Raw genomic sequence first — 24771 nt, forward strand, 5'->3', positions numbered from 1 at the left:
TTCTAGTTCTGTTACGAAATTGTTCCATCTATCTCTATGTTTTTTCCTTACTTCTCGTTTTACAATTGCACTATTTCTTTTATACTCTATTTCTGCTTCTGTTGTTTTGGAATTTAGCCATTTCTTGTAACTGTCCTTTTTGGTTTTTATTATATTTTCTATTTCTTTGTTCCAGTCTCGTAGTACTCTTTTTCTAATCAATTTGTGCTTTATTCCTAAGGTTTCTGTTGCTGCTTTTGTGAGAATTTGTTTCAAATTTTCCCATTCATCTTCTATGTCACTTGATTCATGTGTGGTTTCTGTTTTTAAGTTTGTGCATTTTTTGTGCATGATAGCTTGGCTGGTAAGAATTTTCAATTCTATGTGTTTTTAGCCACTTTGGTTTAAAACAAATTTTTTTGCTGATACCATATAATGATCAGAGTTTAATTCAAAGCCTAGATATGCTCTTACATCTAAAATTAACTCCGCTAATTTAAAATTTGTGATAACATAGTGAATTACTGATTTGTATCCTCTGGCTGATCAAGTATATTTATGTATTTCCTTGTGTTTAAACATTGAATTCATTATTCTCATATTATTATAAATGACAAAATCACGCAATCTGTGACCATTTTGATTACATGTATCTTCGCCAAATTTACCTATGTTTGTTTTGTATTTTTTGTTTCCTATTCTGGCATTTAAATCTCCTGCTAGCAGTAAATAGTCAGTTTTGTTTGTTTTTTCTATGGCATTCTGTAATTCTTTATAAAATATATTACTGTCTTATTCTTTTCCCTCTTCTGGTGCATATGCACCAATTATTGTTATGTGGCCTCTTAATGTCTTGAGTCTAATTTTTAATTTAATAATAATACAGTAATGCATAACTTTTTCCATTAAATTAAACTTGCCAAGAAATTACTGAGAACAGGTTACTGAGAACAGGATGGACCACCGGAAGGTGAGGTTGACATTTGAGTGAGAGAGGCTATATATTGCGCTTTACCACCCCTTCCATCCTATCATTCTCAGTAATAGTTTATTTTACAATACACAGGAAAATATTTCCTGTGTATTGTAAAATAAATGGGAGAAGCAGGTGGGTAAGTGAGAGTGCAAGAAGAGAGAATGGAGGGAGAGAGAGAGAAAGTGTGTGTGTGTGTGTGTGTGTGTGTGTGTGTGTGTGTGTGTGTGTGAAGGATGCAGGTGAGCAAGCGATGGACAAAGAAGTGTGATGTTGAGATCAGTGATATGTGGAGTGCTTACCTCAAGGAAAGCAAAACAAAAGCTCTAAAACTAAACAGCAAATGCCACAAAAAAAATTAAAATTAATTAATAAACTGACAGGGATATAATGCAAAGATTGACAAAAGCTAATACTGCTTTTTTTAGTTAAATAATGTATGGAAGTAATCAAAATATCATAATAAAACCAAAATAAAGATCTTCAATAGCAATGTTAAAGCCGTATTATTACAAGGGTTGTTCGATAAGTCCGTGCAAAAATGAAGAAAACATAATTTTTTTGGGACAAACATACAAACCTTACAAGTTGGTAAGGGGTTGCTATAGGATCAATGGTGGAGAAGTTCTACAGCGAATAGTGGGAGATCAGGGGAGAACCAGAGGTCATCCCTGGAAACTGTATAAAGAGGGTGTGAGTAGGGGAGTGAGAGGCAGGTTTTTTTCGTGCAGAGTTGTGAATGATTGGAATGCCTTGCCTGAGAGTGTGGTGTCTGCAAGGAGTTTGAATGTGTTTAAGACCCGGTATGATGAGATGTGTGTGAGATAAAAGGACCTCCTAGATGAGTCTTTGACTCCATGAGGTCTTGTTTAATAATAATAATAATAATAATAATAATAACATTTTACATTTGAGATGCCCACAGCCTTAGCAGTTTCATGCACCTTCACTCTTCTATCATCCATCACCACATCATGGATTTTTTCAATAATTTCTGAAATAGTGACCTCAACTATATGTTCAGAACATTCTGTGTCACTTGTGCTCATATGGCCACTTCGAGAGTTACTAAACAACTTATAAACCATTCTAATCAAAGGTGCAGACTCACCATAATGTTTATCAAGCTTAGCTTTGATTTCCTGAGCCGTTTTGCCTTTCAAAAAGTAATGTTTAATCACTATATGAAATTCTTTCTCAACCATTTTTCACAAATCACGGTACTTGATTGATTCAAATGAATGCCAAATACAGAGTAATAGATCAGTCTGACTGAAACTTAGTGTGTGATCCTCCAACAGTTGCCAGCAACTAAAAATAACCTCAATATATACTGGTGGTGCCATCTCTTCGACTTTGCATGGACTTATCAAACAGCCCTCGTATATGGATTAGAGACATGGAAGCTGACCAAAAAACAGGAAGCTAAATTAAATAGTTTTTGATCAAACTGTCTGCATAAAATATTAAAAATATTTTGGTCCCAATGTGTATCAAATGATGACTTATTTAAACAGACCAAGCAAAAGGCATCACCGATGAAATGAAACTCACACAAAGAAGGAGATGGATTGGACACATGAACTGGTGGTTCAGGACAGAGGTATCTGGAAGAAATTGATCTTAGCCTTATGTACCATGAAGCAAGAAGAGGATAAGGTAAGTACCTGCAACTTCTGATTAATGTTCATCCATCTAATTCCACCTGATTTATCCTCCTGACTGTAAGTATACTGCCCAGTGCTGCTTTCTTCAAACACCCCTTGTTCATTTCCCATGTACTGAAATCTTCACTCTCCTCGAAATTCTTATGACTGCTTCATGTTGACTTTTCAAATAGTCTTAATCAGTTGCTTTGTAATACTACATATACTCCTTAACAGAAAATTTTGCATGTATGACAGTCTCCCAGGTCAAGATCACATGATCACTTTATCCAAGGGGAGACAGTTATTCGTGTCCCTTCCATTACATTCTGTCTGAGATAATTATTGCTTAGCAATTTGCATAAATTCCATTTCCTTCCCTATCTGTGACCATTTCTCTCCCTGGTCTATGACCCTACAGTTGGGTCTCCATAATAATTGTTTGACTTGCACTGAGTGCTGATTTGTCAATGTTTACCACCTACATCATTGGTGAAATTGGTGTTGTTTAATAACAAACATAAGAGAATATTTCTGCCTGTTATTAATACTCCACTCCAGTATATATTTTTGATTACTTTTAAACCATATGTTAATTCATTTTATTAAAAATATTATAAAATATTGTTCAAAAGTGTTAAAATTTTAGGTCTACAAGGAGAATCGGGAAAACCAGGTATTCCTGGAATCCATGGACGTAAGGGTATAAAAGGTGAGCCTGGAATTATTTGGGAAAGCTTTCCTGGGGAAAAAGGAAGACCTGGTCCTCAGGGATATTCTGGTCCCCCTGGTGGCAGAGGATGGGAAGGAAGAACTGGAGATGCAGGACATTTAGGTATGATCAGTATTAGTGATTTCATTATGAATTATATATTTCCATGAATTTTTCAGTGCTCTTTTTAATTTAATAATAATACAGTAATGCATAACTTTTTCCATTAAATTAAACTTGCCAAGAAATTATACTCTCTATAGACGTCAAGTTTATCATGGATGCGAAGTGCATATTAAAATTGTAATACCATTGATATTACATTGAAATATATGATGGATACAAAGCATATGAAGATGTGTGTGTGTGTGTGTGTGATCCATAATGGCTGGTGAGGTGGTTAATCCTTCAAGGGTGATTATTTCACATTTCATGAGAAATAATTTCACAATTAGGCTACTTGTATCTAGAGGCTAATGATTTCATATTAATTGCTTTAGTATCCTATAATGCAAAGCACACATCCTTTTGGATGGGTATGATGTTATGCATCAAGAATGTTGAAATTCAAGAACTATCTAGTAGAAGCAATGTCTAAATGTATTCCAAGGGTCAGAATGTCAAATATGGTAGGTGGAAAAGTGTGAAAAGATTAAGCATACAACAGAGGAAAAAGGCATTATGGAGCTGGTAATAACCAATTCCATGAGGATTACAAAGACCAGGCAAGGAGGGTGACTTGGTCGGAAAGGGTAGTAAAAGTTAAGTATGAGCAGTAGTTAGTTAGTGAAGCAAAAAAGATGCTAGGGAGTTCTTTTGATATGTAGCCACCAAAAAAAAAAAAATAGCGAGATTATGGAAGGATGACATTGATTGCAGAAAATGTTATAACCCCAACTGCTGCAGAGGATACAGTTGAGATATTTAATGAGCAGTTCATAAAGGCCTTACATTCTTGGGAATGTGATATCATGGAGAGTTTGAGAGCAGTCGATGATGAGGAAAGAGACTGACTGACTGTAAGCAAGCAAGTGGAATTGAGCAATATATGGGGAATTGAGCAAACGATGTTAATAAGGTTGTGGGAGTAATAATATATCATCCCATATTTTAAGGAATGTACAAGGGAGTTGGCATCTGCCTGGACATATTTTTTTAATATGAGCCTTACACTGGGTCGAGTTTCAAAGAAGCGGAAGATGATCAAGATCGTGCTGCTTCATAAGGGAGGTGTCAGAAATCAAGCAGCATATTATAGGCCTCTCTGTATGTCAGATGTGGTTAAGGTGTTGGAGAAGCTGGTGAGAACTAGGATTCAGAATTGAGTTGATAACGATGGTATTATTATCTTTAATGGACAGCATGGATTTGATAAAGGGTGGTCATGTTTTAGTTATATACTTACTTGTTACAATAAGGCTGATGGCATCATTGGACAGAGGAGAGGGACACACAGAAGTATACTTAGATTTTGCAAAGGCTTTTGATAGATTACTGCATGATAAGTTGATAGTCAAACTAGATTGGATGGGGATGGATGTTAGATTAGTGCATTGGATCGGAGACTGGCTGTCTGATAGGTATCAGCAAGTTGTGTATGGAGATGCAATATTCCAGAAGAGGAAAGTGACTAGTGGTGTGCCTCAGGGGTCTGCTTTAGGGACATTGCTGTTTAACCTATATGTTAATGACATTGGGAAATATTTGGATGGGGGATAGTGTGTCTTTGGCAGATGATGCACAGTTGGGATGAGGTACGAGGAATAGAGTGGATGGTCTTGCCTTACAAGAAGACTTGAGTAGATTGAGTGAATGGACACAGGAGTGGGGAGACTAGTTCAATGTTGCAAAATATAAGAATTTTGGGAAACAAAGATGGGATGTAGAATTAATGCTTGGTGGGGATATATTGTTGGAAGTGGAGGAAATAAGAGATCTTGGAGTTACGGTTGATAAAGATCTAAAATGTAGAGGACACATTGCGTTGATCTTGATTAGGCCACACATGACTACTGTGCACAGATTTGGTCACCTGGTTTTCAAAAGGATGAAGAAATGTTGGAAAGGGTCTAGTTGCAACTAACTAAGGTAGTTTACGATCTCCAGAATGTTGAGTATGAGGAAAGGTTGAGAAGATGTAATTTACAGAGTCTAGTGGATAGGAGGAAGAGGGAGCGATATGATAGAGACATACAAGTGGGTAATAGTTGTTATAGGAAGAATGTTGAAGTTTTTACTAAAATGCTAGGAGATCAGGAGAGAAGAGGTCATCCCTGGAAGCTGTAAGAAGGCAAATCTGAAACAATGGTGTGAACAAGAGAATGAGAAGCAGGATAGGAGGAAGAGGGGTGATATGATAGAAACATACCGATATGACAGGATCAATGTTGAAGAAGTTTTTCATAAAATGGTGGGAGATAGGGGGGAACAACAGGTCACCCCCCCTGGAAGCTGTATATGGTGGGAATGAGCAGCAGGTTTTTTACATGCAGAGTTGTGAATGATTGGAATGCCTTACCTGAGAGTGTGGTGTCTGCAGACAATTTGAATGTGATTAAGGCATGGTATGATGAGCTGCATGTATGACCAAGGACCTACTAGATGAGTCTTTGACTCCAGGGGATCTTAGGATAATAGCAATAATAATGATGTTACTTTTTTGGTTAACCTCATGAATGTCTGTATACAATTTTCTGCATGCACATGAAAATACCCAATTTATTTATTTCCTTTTTTTTTATCTATAGGAGGCTGTGTAGCTCAGTAGGAGGCAGCGTTTGCACACTCTATGGTGCTTGACCACACGACAAAAGACTTGGGTTTGAGTTTAGTCGCCAAATAAAGGAACATTTTCTAATAATTTTCTCAACTGGTTCCTGAGTTGGTCGATCTCTGGCATGGGCAAGCAGGTTTTTTCTCTCAAACTCTGGTTTTTCATCCCGTAAAGTCAAGGAAATTGACCATTGAACCCACACTATTTTCTTCTTCTTCTTCTTCTTGAGCTGCAAGCACCACAGTTCTCCATTTTTTCCTATCTTTAGCCAATTCCTTCCAGTTTTGCAGCTTCAGCTCTTTCATATCCATTTCAATGTTATCCATTCATCTTCTGAGGGGTCTTTCTCTAGGACGTCTTCCATTTGAGTGATGTAGAAAGGTTCTCTTCACTAGCTTGTTATCCTCCATTCTTTCCAGGTGACCTAACCATCTCATGCGACTCGCTCTGATTTCATTTATTAAAGTTCATAGAGTTCTTTATTCTTTTACCTTCTCCATTCATCTGTCACAGGATCTTTCACCGAACCAAATATTTTTCATAAGATTTTGTTTTCAAAGCATTGTAATTGATCTTCATTAGCTTTTGTTATATTCCATGTCTCTGCACCATATAATACGACTGGTCTAATTAGCATTCTGTAGATATTTATTTTAGATTCATATGACAGATTTTTAGATGAGAGGAGGTGCTGAAGTGAGAAATATGATTTATTACCTGCTTGGATTCTCATCTTTATTTCTGTTTGGATCTTATTATCTTTAGTTATTATAGAGCCTAGATATTTAAATTGTATTGAGTTTCTTTCAATATCATGTCAGCAAATTGAATAGTTGATGGCTTATTGAGATCATTGTCTAAATATTGAAAGTTTATTTTTCACTTGGTTAGACTATAATAAATTTAGTTTAATCCTTTATCCAAGTGTGAGCAAACAAAGTTTACACCCGAAAATATCTTCAGAACTGAGGTAAGGTAGTACAGTCCTGATGGTTTTTTCCTCTCAAACTCTGGTTTTTCGTCCCAGAGTTTGCTGCGAGTCTGGGCAACTCTCAGCAAAGGTGAATCAAGCTCTCAACTCCTTGTCTCAGTATCTCCCATAATGCACAGCACATCTCCTTGCAGACATGTATACTGCTATGCATTAAAGGGGGGGGGCACTATCCATACCAGTTTCAACCTTTATTGAGGTCTTGTCAGTGGGAGCCAGGCCCAGAGTGGGATAGTCTTAGCATTACTTCTGCCTTAGTATCTTCACTCTGGGCCTGGTTCCACTGACAAGACCTCAATAAAGATCGAAACCGGTGTGGGTAGTGCTCCGCCCCCTTAATGCATACTGTATGAGGAGAATTGGAGGGATATGAATGAAACATACAAGTTAATAAGGGACGTTTACCAGATTAGTGTCAAAAATATTTTTCAATGAATGGAGGCAGGCTGGAGTAAAACAAATGGCCATCCCTGGAAGCAGCATAAGATGAGTGGAGCAGGAGAGAGAGAAAAAGGACTGCATTCTTTGCTCTCCATTCTCTAACCACTTTACATGCAAAGAAGAATGTGCTCCTTACTCTCCTGCTCCACTCATTTTATACAGCTTCTTATACACTTCTCGTTCTAGAGACCAGAAATAAAATCCTATCTTTGTCACTGGACCATTTCCAGTTGAAAGTTTATTTTTCACTTGGTTAGAGTATAATAAATTTAGTTTAATCCTTTATCCAAGTGTGATCAAACAAAGTTTGTGCCTGAAAGTATCTTCAGGACTGGAGTAAGGTGGTACAACACCATGGCACTCCTTGCAAAGGTGGAGCAAGCTACCAACACTCCTATCTCAGTATCTCCCATAATGCAAAACACATCTCCTTGCGGATATGTCTAATGTTATGCATTAACGGAAGGGCCACAACCCAGACTAGTTTCGACCTTTATTGAGGTCTCTTCAGTGGGAGCCAGGCCCAAGTGGAGATACCATGCAGAAGCATTAGCAGGTCATCTCTACCTATAGGAGTTGCGAAATGGTGTGCCATCCTTTTTTTTATTAAATTACTCCAGATTTAGAGAAAGATGTTGAAAGTTTATTTTTCACTTGGTTAGACTATAATAAATTTAATTTAATCCTTTATCCAAGTGTGAGCAAACCAAGTTTGTGCCTGAAAATATCTTCAGGACTGGGGTAAGGTAGTACAACACTGGGTAACTCGTAGCAATGGTGGACCAAACTAACATCACTCCTATCTCAGTATCTCGCAAAACACATCTACTTGCGGATATGTATAATGTTATGCATTAAAGGAAGGGCCACTACCTAGACTAGTTTTGACCTTTATTGAGGTCTCTTCAGTGGGAATCAGGCCCTGAGGTGGAGATACCAGGCAGAAGCAGTGAGGTCATCTTTACCTATAAGAGTTGCCAAAAGATGTGTCACCTTTTTTATTAAATTACTCTGGATTTAGAGAAAGATGTTGAAAGTTTATTTTTCACTTGGTTAGATGGCGAAAAAGACTGAGGAGAAGTAGAGTGAAGAATATGGGAAAAAAGCAAAGAAAAAGAGAAATGAAAAGGGTCAGTGCCATCACTAGGAGGTCCCCCTCAGCCATGAACCTGTGCTTCAACTTGATGGGAGAAATCCAAAAAAGCCTGGATAATCCTAAATGGTTAGCGAGGCTTGTTTTGTTTTTGGTAATCACCTGATAAAAAATATGCCTTTAAAATGCAAAAGCTGTATTTTTAAATGTGATGTATGTAGATACTTTATTTTAGAATGGAATACATAAAAAAATTTTATATTACAGTATTTCAAATTTTCTTCTGTAAATTATATAAAAAAGTGACTGATTATTTTATGAAAGGGACAACTGTGCACACACAGAGCAATTTACAACAGTAGATCAGTGTGTGTGTGTGTGTGTGTGTGTGTGTGTGTGTGTGTTTGTATTTATATATATGCTTTAATTTCATGAGTTTTTAGTTGCTGCTAGTTAATTATTTTTATATTTTTTTAGTAGCATAATTTTCAGTTAGCCATTCTTCTGTTCTAATTTCTATTCACATGGATTTATTATATATTTTCTTTTTCTTTTTCTGTTTTTTTTACATTATAGATCAGTAATTCTTTTGTTTGTTGATCATGCTAAGTTTGTGCTGTGATGGTAAATTAGAAAAAGTGATGTTGCAGAAGGATTTGAGTAAGTTGCTCTGGGCAGATAAATGGTGGATTTCAGTTCAGTGCTGCCAAGTGTAATGTCACCTACTTTATAAGGGGAATTATATAGAATAATGTGCACTGTATGGTATTTTATCACTTTCCTCCTCAAGGAGAGGAGATGGTGAGTCATATAGCACTATAGGTATAAGGAGTTGAAGTTCATTGAATGTATTACAAAAGTTGTAAAGGTTTCTACTACATGTGAAGAACACTGATAAATAGGGATCACGATGTGATATACCCCACGAAACATTGTGACTTGTAATTGAAACCTCATGGGAGGGTGAAGTGTTCAGTCTTTTGTGATGTACAGTTTGTCAAAAAAAGAGATAAGTTTAGATATTAATTATTAGCAGTGTGTTATAACTTTTAGTCTGGTTTAGTTGTGACTAACTGTGGTGTGTTTGCATTTAGAAGTTAATCAGTTTGAATTTTTCAGAATAACAGTTAATGAAGGCTAAAATGGCAGTAAGAATGAGGTCATCCAGATTCACAGTGCAAAAATAGTGTGTTGTGTGTAGATTTTATCAAGATAGTTTGTTGTCAGGAGTGCAATATGTATGCATGGGCAAATGTGGTAGATGTTTTTGTTGAGAGATTAAACAAGAGAAGTCAGAGAGTGAGGGGTCTGTAGAAAGTGTGATGTGCTAATGGACTACAGTGATCTGAATGAAAGTTGGGAACCAGACTGGTGAAGCAAGAAGTGATGTGACTGTGGAAATTAACAAAAGTGTGCCTGATGAAGCAACAGTGGAAACAACTGTGGAATGTAAGAATTGAAGAATGAAATGAAGCATATACAGAATGAAATTAAGCATATGATAGACATGAAGGGAATAGTGCAAAAGAATAAAATGAAAGATAGTGGAGAGAGAGAAATAGTGAATATCTCAAGAATAGAACTATATAGAGATTATCTCATAAAAGATGTGCTGGATAAGAGGGTGCACAAGTTAAGTCTTGCAGGAGGGAGAATAAACATAGTGAATGCAGTGCTGGATATGAAAAGTAATTGTATGAAGGAGTTTGTGGTTGGAACAAATGATTTGGTTTGATATAGGAAGAATGAGATTGGATATCAGGAGATTATTGAGGAGAGTGAAGGAAAACGGTGTGGTAGAAAAAGTAGTTCATGTGTTGCACAGGTTTGACAATGATGAGTTGTGAGCTAGAGCAAAGATCTTGAATAGAATGTTAGTGGAAATGTGTGAGAAGAAAGGAGTGCAATTTGTGAACATGTGGGATGAGTTTGATGGATAAATAGAACTATATATAACAGGATGGACTGCATCTGAATGGTTCTGGAGAGAGTCATTTGGAAAGACTGCTGATGGAAGGAAGTGTAATGAGCAATTACAAACAGGGTATCAATAGAAGTTAAAGATGATGTGCATGAGCAATAGAGTGGGCTAAGTGGGACTGATGTGGTTGTGAATGGAGATGAAAATGTTAGAACAGAAATGTAAGTCAGCCAGGAATATATGTGGATTTGAGTCTGGGAGGGTATATATGGTGCAAAAGATGAGGAGAATTCACAGATGAGGGGTAGCATGATTAGGACTGGTTATAGACCAATAAATGAACTCTTATGCATATCTACAAATGCCGGGAGTATCAGAAATAAGGAAAATGAAATTATTTCATTGAAATTATTTATCTGCAAAGTGAAACACAGTTGGATGAGAATGACATCTTGATGGGAATAGAAATGGAGGAATATGATGTTTTTCATGAAAGACAAGAAGGGAAGGGGAGTGCTGTTGACAGTAGAAGGGGAATTAGTCAGCTCAAGGTTGAGATACAAGGAGAAGAAAAAAAAAGCAGTGGGTTTGAAGCAGTATGGTGTAAAGTAGAGGTTGATAAAATGAGTTATTTGGTGGATGTTGCTACAGATCAGAGAATGTTGAAGTGAAAGCAAAGAAATGTATAGGCAACTAGGCTTAGTTGGCAAGCAGTGGGTGATCATTATGGCAATATTCACTGGAATGAAAAGATAGCATCAGTACATAAGGAGAATGAATTTCTCAAGTTTTTAAGGGCCAACAATCTTAGACAGTATGTAGAGGGCACAAGAAGGTTAAGAATCTTCGATCTGGTTATATCATGAGAGGATGTGACTGAGAATTGTGTGTTTAAGCTTCTCCTAGCTGGTGAGAGTGACCATGAAGTGATTGCCAGGGTTGCAGCCACTTGCATGAGAACTTCTATCAAGTGGGGATATATGTAGAACTACAAGCTAGGTGATTCTTTAAAGCTTAGAAAAAACCTGGGAGCTATAGCATGGAAAGAGTGGAAAGAGGAGTTGAGTGGGAAGGATATAGACACTGCTTGAGCATTTATCAAGCACTATTTAACAGCAGTGATGTCTGAGTGTTTTCCAAAGGTGAAAAGGCTAAACAAGTTAGGAGTGAAATGGATGAATAAAGATATTAAGTGAGAAAACTGGAAGAAGGCACTATGGAGGTAACACAAAATGAATGTTGCTAATGATCATTTGCATGAAGAACAATGAGCAGGCCAGGAAGATGACTCTGGTCTTAAAGGTAACAAAAGTGCAGTATGAGAAGAAATTAGCTAATCAAGCCTAAGAAAAATCCTAGTGAGTTCTTTCGATATGTGGTAAGTAGAACGAAAAATGACCATGGAAGGATGATGCTAGTTATGACACTGGCAGATTGGTAACCAATAGAGAGGATATAACTGAATTATTCACTGGTCAATTTATCAGTATATTTTATCCTACTGATGGTAACACCAGGAGAAGTAGGAATTTTGAAGGTATGGTGGTAGAGCAACCAATGATGAATTAGCATGAAGTATATGAAAAATTAAGTAAACTTGATATTAATAAGGCAATGATTTAGCAGTGTATCGGCATGTGTCTTTAGGGAATGCACTATGGAATTAATGGTAATTAATTCCATAGTGCATCTTGCAACAGGACAGGTCCCAATGGAATAGAAGATAAGAAAAATTGTTCGACTACAAAAGGGAGGGAGAAGTGGATAAGTCTGAGTCGACAAATTTACACATTAATATGCATGTCTAGGGTTGTTTTTAAATTGTTGAAGTTGGTGAGGACTAGGATTCAGAAGTGGATTGATAAACAGCAATATTTGTTATGATGGTCAGAATGGTTATATCCTCTCACGATATACCTGTAGTGCTCTGTTTTGGGACCAATATTATTTAACTTGTACTTTAATGACACTGGGACTGGCTTAACTGGAGATGTGCAGCTGGCAAAAGATTGGAGCTGTCACTTTAATGTTTCACAAAGTACTGAAATTTGGTAGGCATGATTACAATTCAGAGTATACATTTAATTGAGAAATTTAATTTCTTAATTAAATGTAGATGGAAGTAGATGAGCGATCTGGGAGTGATGGTACACAGAGACTTGAAGTCCCAATAGATTATGGCAATAATCAGGAGGATATTTACAAGCAGAATCAAAAAGAGGTTATGGCTCCTTTGTATAAGGCTTTGATCAGGCTACATATGGACTATGGTGCACATATTTGGCCACCTAGTTTTCAGGGTGGTGAGGATGTTTTGGAGAGTATCCAGAAAATGTTTATGAAGTCGGTGTCAGGTCTACTGAATATCAGAAACAAGGAAGAGAGATTGAGAGAATGCAACTTATATAGCCTTGTGAATAGAAGAAGAGGGATATGATTGAGACATAAGTTGGTGAAGAGTTGTAACCAGAATAATGTGGAGAAGATATTTCATAGAGTAGAAAGAGAGAAGGGTCAAGCTAGAGGTCATCCCTGGAAGCTGTATAAGGAAGGTGTGAGAAACAGTTATTTTTATATGTAGAGTGACTGGTAAGTGGAATGTACTGCTTGAAAGTGTGTTAAGTGTGAAAACTGTGAAAGGATTTAACGGTTTGATGATGTTTTTGCTTGAGAGAATACAGACCTTCTGTGAAAAGTCTTTGACTCCATGGAGATCAGATATTAATCATCATAGTAAGCATTAATAATAATAATGGAATTACTACAGATACAATATAGATCACCTCATTAAAACAAGTTTCATATTACAGGGATGATGATGAGCATATGTTAATAAGAATGATAAAAAAAAAATCTGAATGTAGTGTATCAAATTTTAATGGGCAGTCATTGCGAGAGACAAGGATAGCTGTGGATGCAAGGGGGATGTTACAATTCTGGTACACAAATGCCAGAAGTCAAGAATATTGGAAGGAGGAGGGGACACCTTTTATGCATCCTGTTAAGAATTAATAACCGAAACAATATGTGATAAAATCTGAGGAATTGATAATATTGGATCTGGCAATAGCATCTGATGATTTGTATATAACCGAGATAGCCATGTTATCTTTGACTGTGAAGAGTGATCTTGCATTCTTCACCTGAGAGTAAGATTGGATTTATGTTAAACTACTGAGTCAGTGATTATGACAGACTTAGTGACAGCTTGGAGCAGTGCCATGGTATAAGCTAGAAGGGAAGGATGTTAGCACATGTGAGTCTCTGTAGTTTATTGATAATGTTCTTCTGTTGGAAAGACCTAGATTTGAATCTATATTAAGGAAAAAAAAAAGTATGGCAAGTTGTCACTGTAGCAAACACTCACCTTTCAGCTGAAGTTGTGTTTGCTGGTTTTATATGAAGATAGCAGGTTTTTCCCTCCTTAAAATTCAGAACTTTTTTTTTCTCCCATCACACAAATCAGGCATACTCATAATGCAGTGTACACAATTCAGACATAATACACTGCCCTTGTTAGACTTAGTCTATTTGGAAATAATTATCCTAAATTTAATCACCGCAACACATAGGAAATATTTGGGGAGTGGGGGTTGAGAAAGGTGGTGTTAAAAAAAAAGTTATGGAGAAAATATAACAAGAATGGTGATCAGCAACCCATTATTAGCAGTGCAAAGAATAGGAAAGAAGGCTGCTGGCCAGCACTGGAAAGAAAGCAAAATAGATTACGAGAAGATAAGCAACCCATTATGAGCAGTACAAAGAACAGGAAAGAAGGCTACTGGCCAGCACTGGGAAGAAAGCAAAATTGATTACGAAAAGAAGTTGGTTGTGCAAGCGTGGAAATTCCACTTTATCACATAGTGAATAAAAACAAGAAATGTATGGTAGGATAACTCTAATGAATGCTGATAGCTGGGAGGTGACAGAAACATCGGAAAAGATTGGTAAATTCCTCTTGTATATCCTGGAGCATATAAAATTATTTGTGCTTGCAGCATAGCCTATTTTTGGTACATACACTAGTAAAGCTTTCAAAATCTACCTTGAAAACTACATTCATGATTGTCTATATGGAAAAGTCAGTACTTGCTAGCAGGCAATGCTCTGGATTCTCTTTCATACAGGGTACAGTTCAGAGGCAGGGCATTCAACTGCAGTACCCCAATCCTGAGTACCCCAACGTTTTATTTGATAGAATCAAGGGAGGAAGGGATTATTTGACAGTGGGAGGAGTTGGTTATTATTGATATAAGAATCTCAGGATTCAGTGACATTGATAGTACTGAGGAAATGTGCATTTGGTGGAGAGTTAAGAGTAGTGTGATTGGGAAGGGGAGAAGAATACAAACATCAGATTATTATTATTATTATTATTATTATGAGCAACTCTCCTTAGAGTCATTGAGGGAGGCCCTAAACATCATGTCAAGAGCTGTCCAACATATGTGCAGTATCTATCATAGTTTGCTTTGAATTTATTCCCAGTCATGACACCCACAACAGACTCTGGCAACCTATTCCACTCATTCACTACTCTCCAAGCAAAAAACTTAATTCTAATGCCCTTGCTAACTACCCTCTTACTCAGTTTCCATGGATGGGCCCCTAGTTCTCCCACCAACACACCTCTTCTGAAAAATTTCCTCTGAATTACTCTTCAGTAAAAACCCACCTATCAACTAGTTTGTTACCCACAAATATTCATCCTATTCTCATAAGGTTCATTCCATATAGACCTGCTACCATCTTGGTCACTCACCTTTGGATCTTCACCTCATTACCAAGAAACCCTGGCACCAAGATCTGTACAGAGTTGTTGTCAAGATGGGGTCTTATCGAGGCTCAACAAAGAGGAATAATAACTTGCTTGTTCTACTCGTCAAAGTATTCTTCGGTAACCAAATGATCTCATGAGCTGCTTTAGCCTTTTTCTATTTGCCTTCTAAACTTTAACTCCCTGTCCACTAACACTCCCAAGTCTTTGGCTTTGTCAGTTTTCTGAAGTACAGTTCCACCAGTGTAGTACACAGCTGGTAATCTTTTCACTCCAAAATGCATAACCGTACACTTTGCCACATTAAACTGATATCCATTCTGCTTTGCCCAGTCTGCCAGTTTATCCAAATCATTATGCAAAATTTTGACACCTGTATTAACTATTGCTTTACCCCACTTTGTATCATTGGCAAATAATTGAACAGATCCTTTCCTATATCGTTAATGAATCAATTAAACAGTAGTGGTCCAAGAACAGAACCCTGTGGACACGACTAGTAACAGGCCTTTTTTTGGACTCTACTCTCTAATATCTTTCCATCAACCACCTTCCTATCCATCTCACCAACCCTATATCCATCCCTATGTGCTGCAGTTTACTGATTAGAATCCCATGTGGTATCCTGTCTTTGCAAAATCCAGCAGTTATCACTGGAAACCTATTACCTTTATCCAACTAAGCTGCTGTATTATAAAACATGAGCAAGCTACTGAGGCCTGACCTAACCTTCACAAAACTATGCTGCTCCCATACAGTATCCTATTTTCATCCATCCATTCCTTTATTTTGCTCTTGACCAACACTATGGCAACAACTTCTGATATGCTGATAACTCGGTAATTTGCTACACTTTTAGGCAATGAAACTATTTTCTCTTTTCACCCCCTGGAGACTAACCCAGAGCCGAGACATGATTAAACAACATGGTAAAGGACACTAACAATTCCCTCACACTTCAAGTAAAAATTGAGCTGGTATACCATTCAATCCCACAGCTGTATTCACATTACGGTTTTGTAATATGCTATGCGCCTCCATTTCATTTTGCCTCAGTTTCCATATAAGCCTTTGGCTCTCTTGTTTCTGCAATATCACTACCTGGATGATATACTCTTGCAAAGTGTTCACTTAGTAATTCTACTAATTTGACTAATTCAGTTACCTTCCTACCATTAGCATTCAGTAAAATTTCTTTTACTTGCAACATATCAAAAGAACCATTTGGGATTATCTTTAGCCTACATTGCTAACTTCATTTCATAATCTGCTTTTGTCTTTCTTACCACTAATTACCCTTCTGGCCTGTGCTTTGTACTGTTCATATGCCTGCAGGTCATCTTTCTCCTTAAATTTCCTCCACAGCTGTCTCTTTTTTTGCAGCTCCAAGTTAATGATGATATTCATCCATTTAACTCTCACTTGATTTACTCTCCTGACTCTAGGTATGCAGTCTGCCATTACCTGATGAAATACTTCTTTACCACTTCTTATGCACTATCAACATCCAGGCCTTGCAGTTTCACATACCATGGCACTGATTCAAGCACCGGCCTGTTAGTCAAGTGGTTAGTGAATCCGTTCTCCAGCCAAGAGGCTGTGGGTTCGAATCCTACCAAGGGCATAGATGTTTGTGATTGTCCTACTAACCAATTACCATATGTACTGCTGTAACCTGTGCCCTTGTACAGTATGACCTTTGATGTCTTTGCACCATAAAAATCAAACATCAAAATCAAATCACTGATGCAAGCAATCTCCTAAGCTTTTCATACTTACCAGCCCTGTAATTTCGCATCCATTATACTCTGTCTTAACTGAAAATTCCACACATTTAGCCACCTCCCAAGTCAAGACCACATGATCACTCTCACCAACTGGTTGCAATGTGGTCATATTCATTACAGACAAATTCTCAGAATTTGTCTGTAATGAATATGACCACATTGCCATCAGTTTGTGAGCATGCAGTTACTAGATCGAGCATTCTCAAACCCATAGTATATTCCATCACATGCTGTCTCAGGTAATTATCCCTTAGTAATTGCATAAAATTCATTTCCTTCCTCCCGTGTGTCCTGTCCATCATCTTTTCCATCCTCTGGTCTATAGCAGCATCCAATATATATTTTGTTCTGCTGGTCTCAATCTCACACCAGATAGCCTCAAATGTGCTATTTTCACTGGCCTGCAGTTGAATTTCTCTTTGGTTCCAGTTTATCGGCTATCATCAATCACACTCCTTTCCCCCATTTTTTTCTCTCTCTTATCCTCCCTGAATACAGTTAACCTTCACATTTGATCTAACTATATCATCTTCTGTTAGTCATGTCTCACTAATGTCAATAACCTTTGGCCATGCTCCAAACACCCAATCCATTCAGATGAAAACTATCCTTCTTGTATAAGTCCTTTTGCCCATTCAATTCACTCCACACCACTCCTCCTGCATAACCTGCATCAGACTTGATATTGGGTGGTGTGACTGGAGATATGAAAGACTGAAGGATGGTGCTAACTGTGTCAGTGAATCTCGAGTGAAGATAGGATGCATGGAGAGGGAGGTATTGAAAGGAAGTGGAAGTTATGAAAAAGGAGTTTCAGTTATGTGAATGGAGAGAGTAGAAGAGAGAAAGACTGACTGATGCAAGATAATGATGCAAGATTATGAGAAGAGAGTGACACTAAGATCCATAGAAAATCCTAGGGAATTTTTTAGCTATGTGGCCAGTAGGCAGAGAAACGATTGTGGAAGAATGACATTGCGGGATAACAATGCAAATAGAGTGACTGATGCAGAGGACATAGTGGAGTTGTTCAATGAGCACTTTATTGGAATATTTCATCCTGGAGGAGGGTTTTAATACTAGAAAGATAGGGCAGATCAGGGTTTAGAGGTGCAAGAGGAGAGTGTGTTCCAAATACTGAGTACTCTGGATACCAATAAAGAGCTGCTGGACTGGATGGTATTTCACCACGTGTTTTGAAAGAATGTGCTAAAGAACTGACAGCTCCGTTGTCCTGGCTTTTCAATAAAAGTCTGGCTGAAGGAAAGGTACCTAGGGAATGGAAGGAAGGTAAGATAGTGCCGCTGCATAAGGTTGGTAGCAGACTGGAAGTGTCTAATTATAGACCTGTTTGTGTGCCATCAGTAGTTGTTAAGGTCTTGGAGAAATTAGTGAGGGACTATATACAGCGTTGGGTAGATGAGGGCAATGTTATCTATGAGAATCAATGGATTTGTTAAGGGGCACTCTTGCTTTAGTAATATGATTGTCTTTTATAATAAAGTTACAAGAGCAGTTGATGAGGGAAAGGCATATACTGCCATTTTTTTAGATTTGGCAAATATGTTTGACAGGGTGCCACAAGATAAGCTGATATTTAAGTTGCAGCACATGTGTTTAAATGTCGGGTTATTCAAATGGATTCAGGATTGACTGACTGATAGATATCAGAGAGTTGTGTATGATGGGGCAATATCAAGGAAGCAGAAGGTTACAAGTGGGGTTCCACAGAGGGCTCAGTACTGGGACCTGTATTGTTCAATCTTTATATCAATGATATTGTCAATGGATGGCAAGGGGACATTCAGTTGTTTGCAGATGGTGTGAATTTGGGAAGGGTTATCAGTAATAGTGTAGACTAGAGAGTGCTTTGGTGGGACATTAATGCCTTTTCTTTTATCATATGAGTTATTTCTGCAACAATCTAAGTGCAACAAATTTTGTCACAGTGTACTTTGTGCTCTGAAGATGTTTGAAATCCAGAGAAATGTTACTAACCAAATAAGTTATTTGTTTTGTTTTTCCAGTGTTGTTCATACCGTGAAGACTATTAAGTATAACAATCAATATTTAAGCCTGTTATGGCATTGTTCTATAATATGTGTGACTCAAAATTAAAAATATGTTATAATTCAGGTTATCCAGGTATTAAAGGTGATAAAGGTTACCCTGGTGTTGCTGGACTGAATGGTTCCAGGGGCTTCTCCGGACTCAAAGGAGTAAAAGGAAATTCTGGTTATCCTGGTTTTCCTGGCACTAAAGGTAAAAAGGTAAATAACTGACTATCACAAAAAACAGTTTTTAGGTTATATTTTTAATATTAATTATACTTATTCAGTATAATTACTCCTATTTTTTACTCTTGCTCACATTTATATATTGGATGCTTTGAAAGAATGCTATTACTGTGGAAATATAGAAAAGATATGATTTCTTTTGTTTTATAAGTAGCAATATTGTATATATTTGTTGATTTTTTTTTTTTTTTTTTTTTTTTGCATTGGGACTATTGAGTTGTGTAGTTGCTTTGAAGGCTATGTTTGCTTGTTGCATCTTATTTACCTTATGTCCAATGTATAGTTCACTGTCGCCTACTCTGCTGACATACCATTATTGCATTTTGGACACAATACTATGAAATTTAGTAGAAAACTGTAGTACCTATGGCATTCATACTTCCCATGTATTTATTAGAAATGCAGCATGGGAAGTGAGAAATGGCAACATACACAGCATGCCCATCAAGTAAGACAACAAATATTATATCAAAAGAAAGAACTATATTTGGAATTGTCAATCATGCAGATTCAAAATAATTTCCTTCTGACACCGCACACTGTTTACGTCTGTCATACAGGTGTTCGAAGGAACAGAGGAAGTCCTGAATGGGGAACCTCCTTCAGGATCACACTGCACTGGATGTCCTTAATGTTGCTGAAGCGCTCCCCTTTCAAGGCATACTTCATCTTTGGGAAGAGGAAAAAGTGTGTGGGTACCAAATCTGGCAAACAGTGGGAATATTTGATCACACAGATTGACTTCAAAGTGAGAAACTGCATGGGCTCATTGTCATGGAACAGTTCTTTCCTGACACATCACATGCTGATATACATTCATACATACATTGCATTACTCCTAAATAATATTTACCATTCACTGTGTTGCCTGCAGGAACAAATTTGCAGTGGATAATTCCAGTAGCACCAAAAAAAAAGACATTGTCTTGACATGTGATTTTTGCAACCTGTCTTTCTTCTTCTTCTTGTAGATAAGCTTATATGTTGTTAGACATATTTTAGGAAATTACAACATAAACTAGATTATTATTTACAAAAACTTTAATAACTACCTATGTTACATTGCCATCTTCAGGGATCACAAAACAATATTGATGATAGCTGATGAGCTGCAGCCAAGGAGTATAGAAGTTGAACTGCAGGATAGAGAAAAGAGCACATTTGAGGCTGTTTGGTGTGAGATAGAATCTAGCAGAACAAAATATACAATTGGGTGCTGCTATAGACCAGGTGATGGAATAGATGGTGGGGATAGTATGCATAGGCAAATAGAAGAAATTAGTGGAAGGAGGGTAATTATTATGGGTGATTTCAATTATGGTAACATTGACTGGAAAGAGGAGAGGGCACATGGGAGGAAGGAATTGGATTTTAAGCGGTTATTAATGGACAACTATCTATGGCAACATGTAGTGGAAAATACCAGGGGGCAGAGAGTGCTGGACCTTGTAATTGCAACTGAGAATGTGGCTGTAATGAACATGACCATGTTGCCACCAACTGGTGAGAGTGACCATAAGGTCATGACTTGGGAGGTGGCTAAAGGAGTGGAATTTACAATTAAGACAGGGTACATGTGGAATTACCGGGCTGGTAAGTATGACAAGCTTAGGTGTGTGCTTGGCTCAATGCCATGGCATGTAAAACTGCAAGGGCTGGATGTTGATAGTGCATGGGAGGTGGTTAAGAACTGTTTGCAGGCGGCAATGGTTGACTGTATACCAAGAGTCCGAATAATAAATCAAGTAGGGGTTAAATGGATGAATAACACTATTAAGCTTGAGCTGCAAAAAAAGAAACAATTGTGGAGGGAATTTAAGGAGAAAGGTGACCATCGGGTGCAGGAACAGTATAAAGCTCAGGCCAGGATGGTAACAAGGGTGGTAAGAAAAGCAAAAGCAGATTACAAAAGAAAATTGGCCATACAGGCTAAAGAGAATCCCAAACAGTTTTTTCAATATGTTGCAAGTAAAAGGAAAAATGCTCATGGTAGAATGATCTTAAAAAATGCTGAGGGTAGGGAGGTAACCGAATCAGTCGATATTGTGGAATTACTGAGCGAGCACTTTGCAAGAGTATATCATCCAGGTGGTGACCTGGATGATATACTCTTGCAGGAATGGAAGAACCAACAGCTTATACTGGAATTGTGATGAATGAAGTAGAGGTAACTAGTCTATTACAGAACCTCAATGTCAATACATCTGTGGGATTGGATGGTATACCAGCTCGTGTCGTATGTGAAGCGGCTAAAGAATTGTCAGTGCCCTTCACCATTTTGTTTAATTTGAGCCTCGGGTCTGGGTCAGTCCCAAGGGGGTGGAAAGAGGGGAAAATAGTTCCGCTGCACAAAGGTGGTTCCAAGGCTGCTGTTGAAAATTACCGGCCAGTCAGCATAACAGAAATCATTATCAAGGTCTTAGAGAAAATAGTCAAGAGGAAAATACAAGATTGGATAGAAGAAAATGGGATACTGTATCGGGGACAGCATGGTTTTGTGAAGGGTAGGTCATGCCTCAGTAACTTGCTCACGTATTATAACACAGTGACAGCTGAACTGGATAAGGGTAATGGATTTACAATGATTCTACTGGACCTTGCTAAGGCCTTTGACAGGATACCACATGGAATTCTAATCAGTAAATTGCAGCATATGGGGATGGACATAGGGTTGGTGAGATGGATAGGAGGGTGGTTGACGGAGAGATATCAGAGAGTGGTTTACTCAGGAGTAGAGTCCACAAAACGGCCTGTGACTAGTGGTGTGCCACAAGGATCTGTTCTTGGACCATTGCTGTTTAATTTGTTCATTAATGATATAGGAAAGGATCTGAGAGGAACAGTTCATTTGCTTGCGGATGATGCGAAGTTGGGTAGGGCAATAGTGAATGCAGATGACGTCAAAATTTTGCAGGATGATTTGGATAGATTGGAGGTCTGGACTAAGGAGAATGGATGTCAATTTAATGTGGCAAAATGTAAGGTTATGCATTTTGGGGTGAAAAGATTTGCAGCAGTTTACTGCATTGGTGGAACTGTGCTCCAGGAAATTGATGAGGCACGAGATTTAGGAGTGTTGGTGGATAAGGAATTGAAATTTAGGGGACACATTGCAAAAGTGGCCAAATCAGCTCATCAACTCACTTGGTTGCTGAAGAATACGTTGACAAGCAGAGACAAGCAGGTTATTGTTCCTCTGTATCGAGCTTGATAAGACCCCATCTTGACTTCTGTGCTCAGATTTGGTCACCTAGGTTTCTTCTTGATGGGGAGGAGGTGGAGAGGATCCAGAGGCGAGTGACCAAGATGATAGCAGGTCTGTGGAATGAACCTTATGAGAACAGGTTGAGGATTTGTGGGTTACAGAAATTGGTTGATAGGTGGAGGAGGGGAGATATGATTGAGACATTCAAATTACTGAGGGGTTTCTATAAAACTAATTCAGAAGATATTTTTGAGAACAGGGCTGGTTGTGGGAGGACTAGGAGACATCCATGGAAACTGGGCAAAAGTGTGGTTAGTAAAGGTGTTAGAGCTGGGTTCTTTACTTTTAGAGTAGTGAATGAGTGGAATGCGCTCCCTGAGTCTGTGGTGGATGCTGTGACAGTGAATGAGTTTAAGGCGAGGTATGATAGATGCTGTATGAATGTTGAATAGTTGTGATGAATATGATTTGGGGCCTCCTTCAATGAGTCTAATGACTCCCTGGAGTTGCCCGTAGTAATAGTAATATGTACATGCGGACACTTACACTAAGCAAATAAGGCTGAATGAGTCCTAGAGTCCTAAATGGTGTCCCTTAGTGGGCCAAATTCAATTGTCTCGGCCGTTGGACTGATGATCTTAGAATGTCTTCTTCAACCTTTTGGTTCTGTCCATTGCTGTATGAAGGTCTCCCCCATGGTTTTCTAGACCACTCGGTTTTCTGCCTCTCTCTCATCCATCTCACTCCTGCAATTTGTTCATCCCTCCACCTTCTTCTTGGTCTTCCTCTTTGTCTTGCTCCCTCCATTGGTCTCCACTCTGTTGTCTTTCTAGTCCATCTTCCGTCACTGCATCTGGCAATATGCCCACCCATCTCCACTTAGCCTGTTTAATGTATTTTATGATATCCATGACACCTGTTTGAGATCTTCTCCAGGTCTTCCTATCTCTTAATGTTACTTTTAGCATACTTCTCTCCATGCGATGTTGTGTTGTTCTCAGCTTTTTGTTTAGGGCTTCTGTTAAAGTCCATGTTTCTCCTCCGTATGTTAGGACAGGAAGCATGCACTGGTTGAAAGCTTTCCTTTTTAGATTCATAGGGATGTCACTTCTGAATATCTCTCTCATTTTCCCATAAGCCATCCCTCCAAGGTGAATTCTTCATTCAATCTCTTTCCTTTGGCAATCCTCAAAGGATAACAATTGGCCCAAATATACATATGAAGTAACTTGTTCTATTTCATGGTTTTCAACTTTCACAGTTCTATGGTTTATGTATTTATGCATCATTATTTTTATTTTTTCTCTATTTATTTTTAATCCAATTACTCTGGAGGCTTCATTTAGCTGATTTAGCCTTTCTTCCAGATCTTCAAGATTATCTTTTTTTATATTGGGCCCATATACAAGAGGTTGGCTGGTCAACCTTTAGTACCATATATAGGTATTATGGTACTAAAGGTTGATCTGCTATTAGACAACATTATCTGCTTCAGATGATGCAGCCTTTCTCTGTTTATGAGTATTCCTTTTGTTTCCCAATCAAGGCTTCTAAAGACTTCCTCTAATGCAGCTGTAAATAATTTGGGAGATATGGTGTTGCCTTGCTGGATGCCTTTTTGTATTGGAAACTTTTAACTGTTTTTATATAATTTAGTCACAGAAGTTGCATTATTGTAAATATGTGTTGGTGTTTCAATATATGCTTTCTCAGTTCCCTGGATTTCAAGTGCTTTTAGTGTTGCAGATGTTTTAACAGAATCGAATGCTTTTTCGTAGTCTATATAGGCAGCCAGACATGAGGGTTCATTGTATTCAATTGATTTTTCAGTGAGCTGTCTTAATGTGTGAATATGATCCAAAGTATTGTAATTCTTCCTAAATTCAGTTTGTTCACAGGATTGCATTCCCTCTAGATTAGATTTTATTCTATTATTTATAATTTTTGCAAAGACTTTGTATGCCGGCCTGATTGGCTGAGGGGTTAGCGTATCCTCTCTCCAGCCAAAAGGCTGGGGGTTCGAATCCTGCCGTTGGCACGGATGTTTGTGATTGTCTGTGAAAATAGTGGTGGTGGTGGTCAGCAGTAGATGGTGCTGGTATAGATGATGAGGGTAGTTGCTATTAGTGGAGGCGATGGAAATGGAGAGCTGTAGAGCAGGTGCCCACCTCGATGA

At 38.0% G+C, this 24771-nt stretch overlaps 1 protein-coding gene across 1 annotated transcript in view; it reads left to right on the forward strand.

The window, feature by feature from the left end:
- The window catches only part of LOC150100817 (uncharacterized), a 975156-nt gene that overhangs the window by 681412 nt on the left and 268973 nt on the right, over window positions 1-24771 (forward strand). Inside the window, exons 29-30 of the mRNA XM_090401910.1 lie at window positions 3248-3433; window positions 19230-19363. Of these exons, the coding sequence (XP_090258036.1) occupies window positions 3248-3433; window positions 19230-19363 (320 nt within the window). The remainder of the gene's footprint in view (window positions 1-3247; window positions 3434-19229; window positions 19364-24771) is intronic.

The sequence above is a fragment of the Typopeltis vanoorti genome, chromosome 12 (assembly GCF_054136105.1).
Source record: "Typopeltis vanoorti isolate ZY-2024b chromosome 12, IOZ_Tvanoo_1.0, whole genome shotgun sequence".
NCBI classification, from domain to species: Eukaryota; Metazoa; Arthropoda; class Arachnida; order Uropygi; family Thelyphonidae; genus Typopeltis; species Typopeltis vanoorti.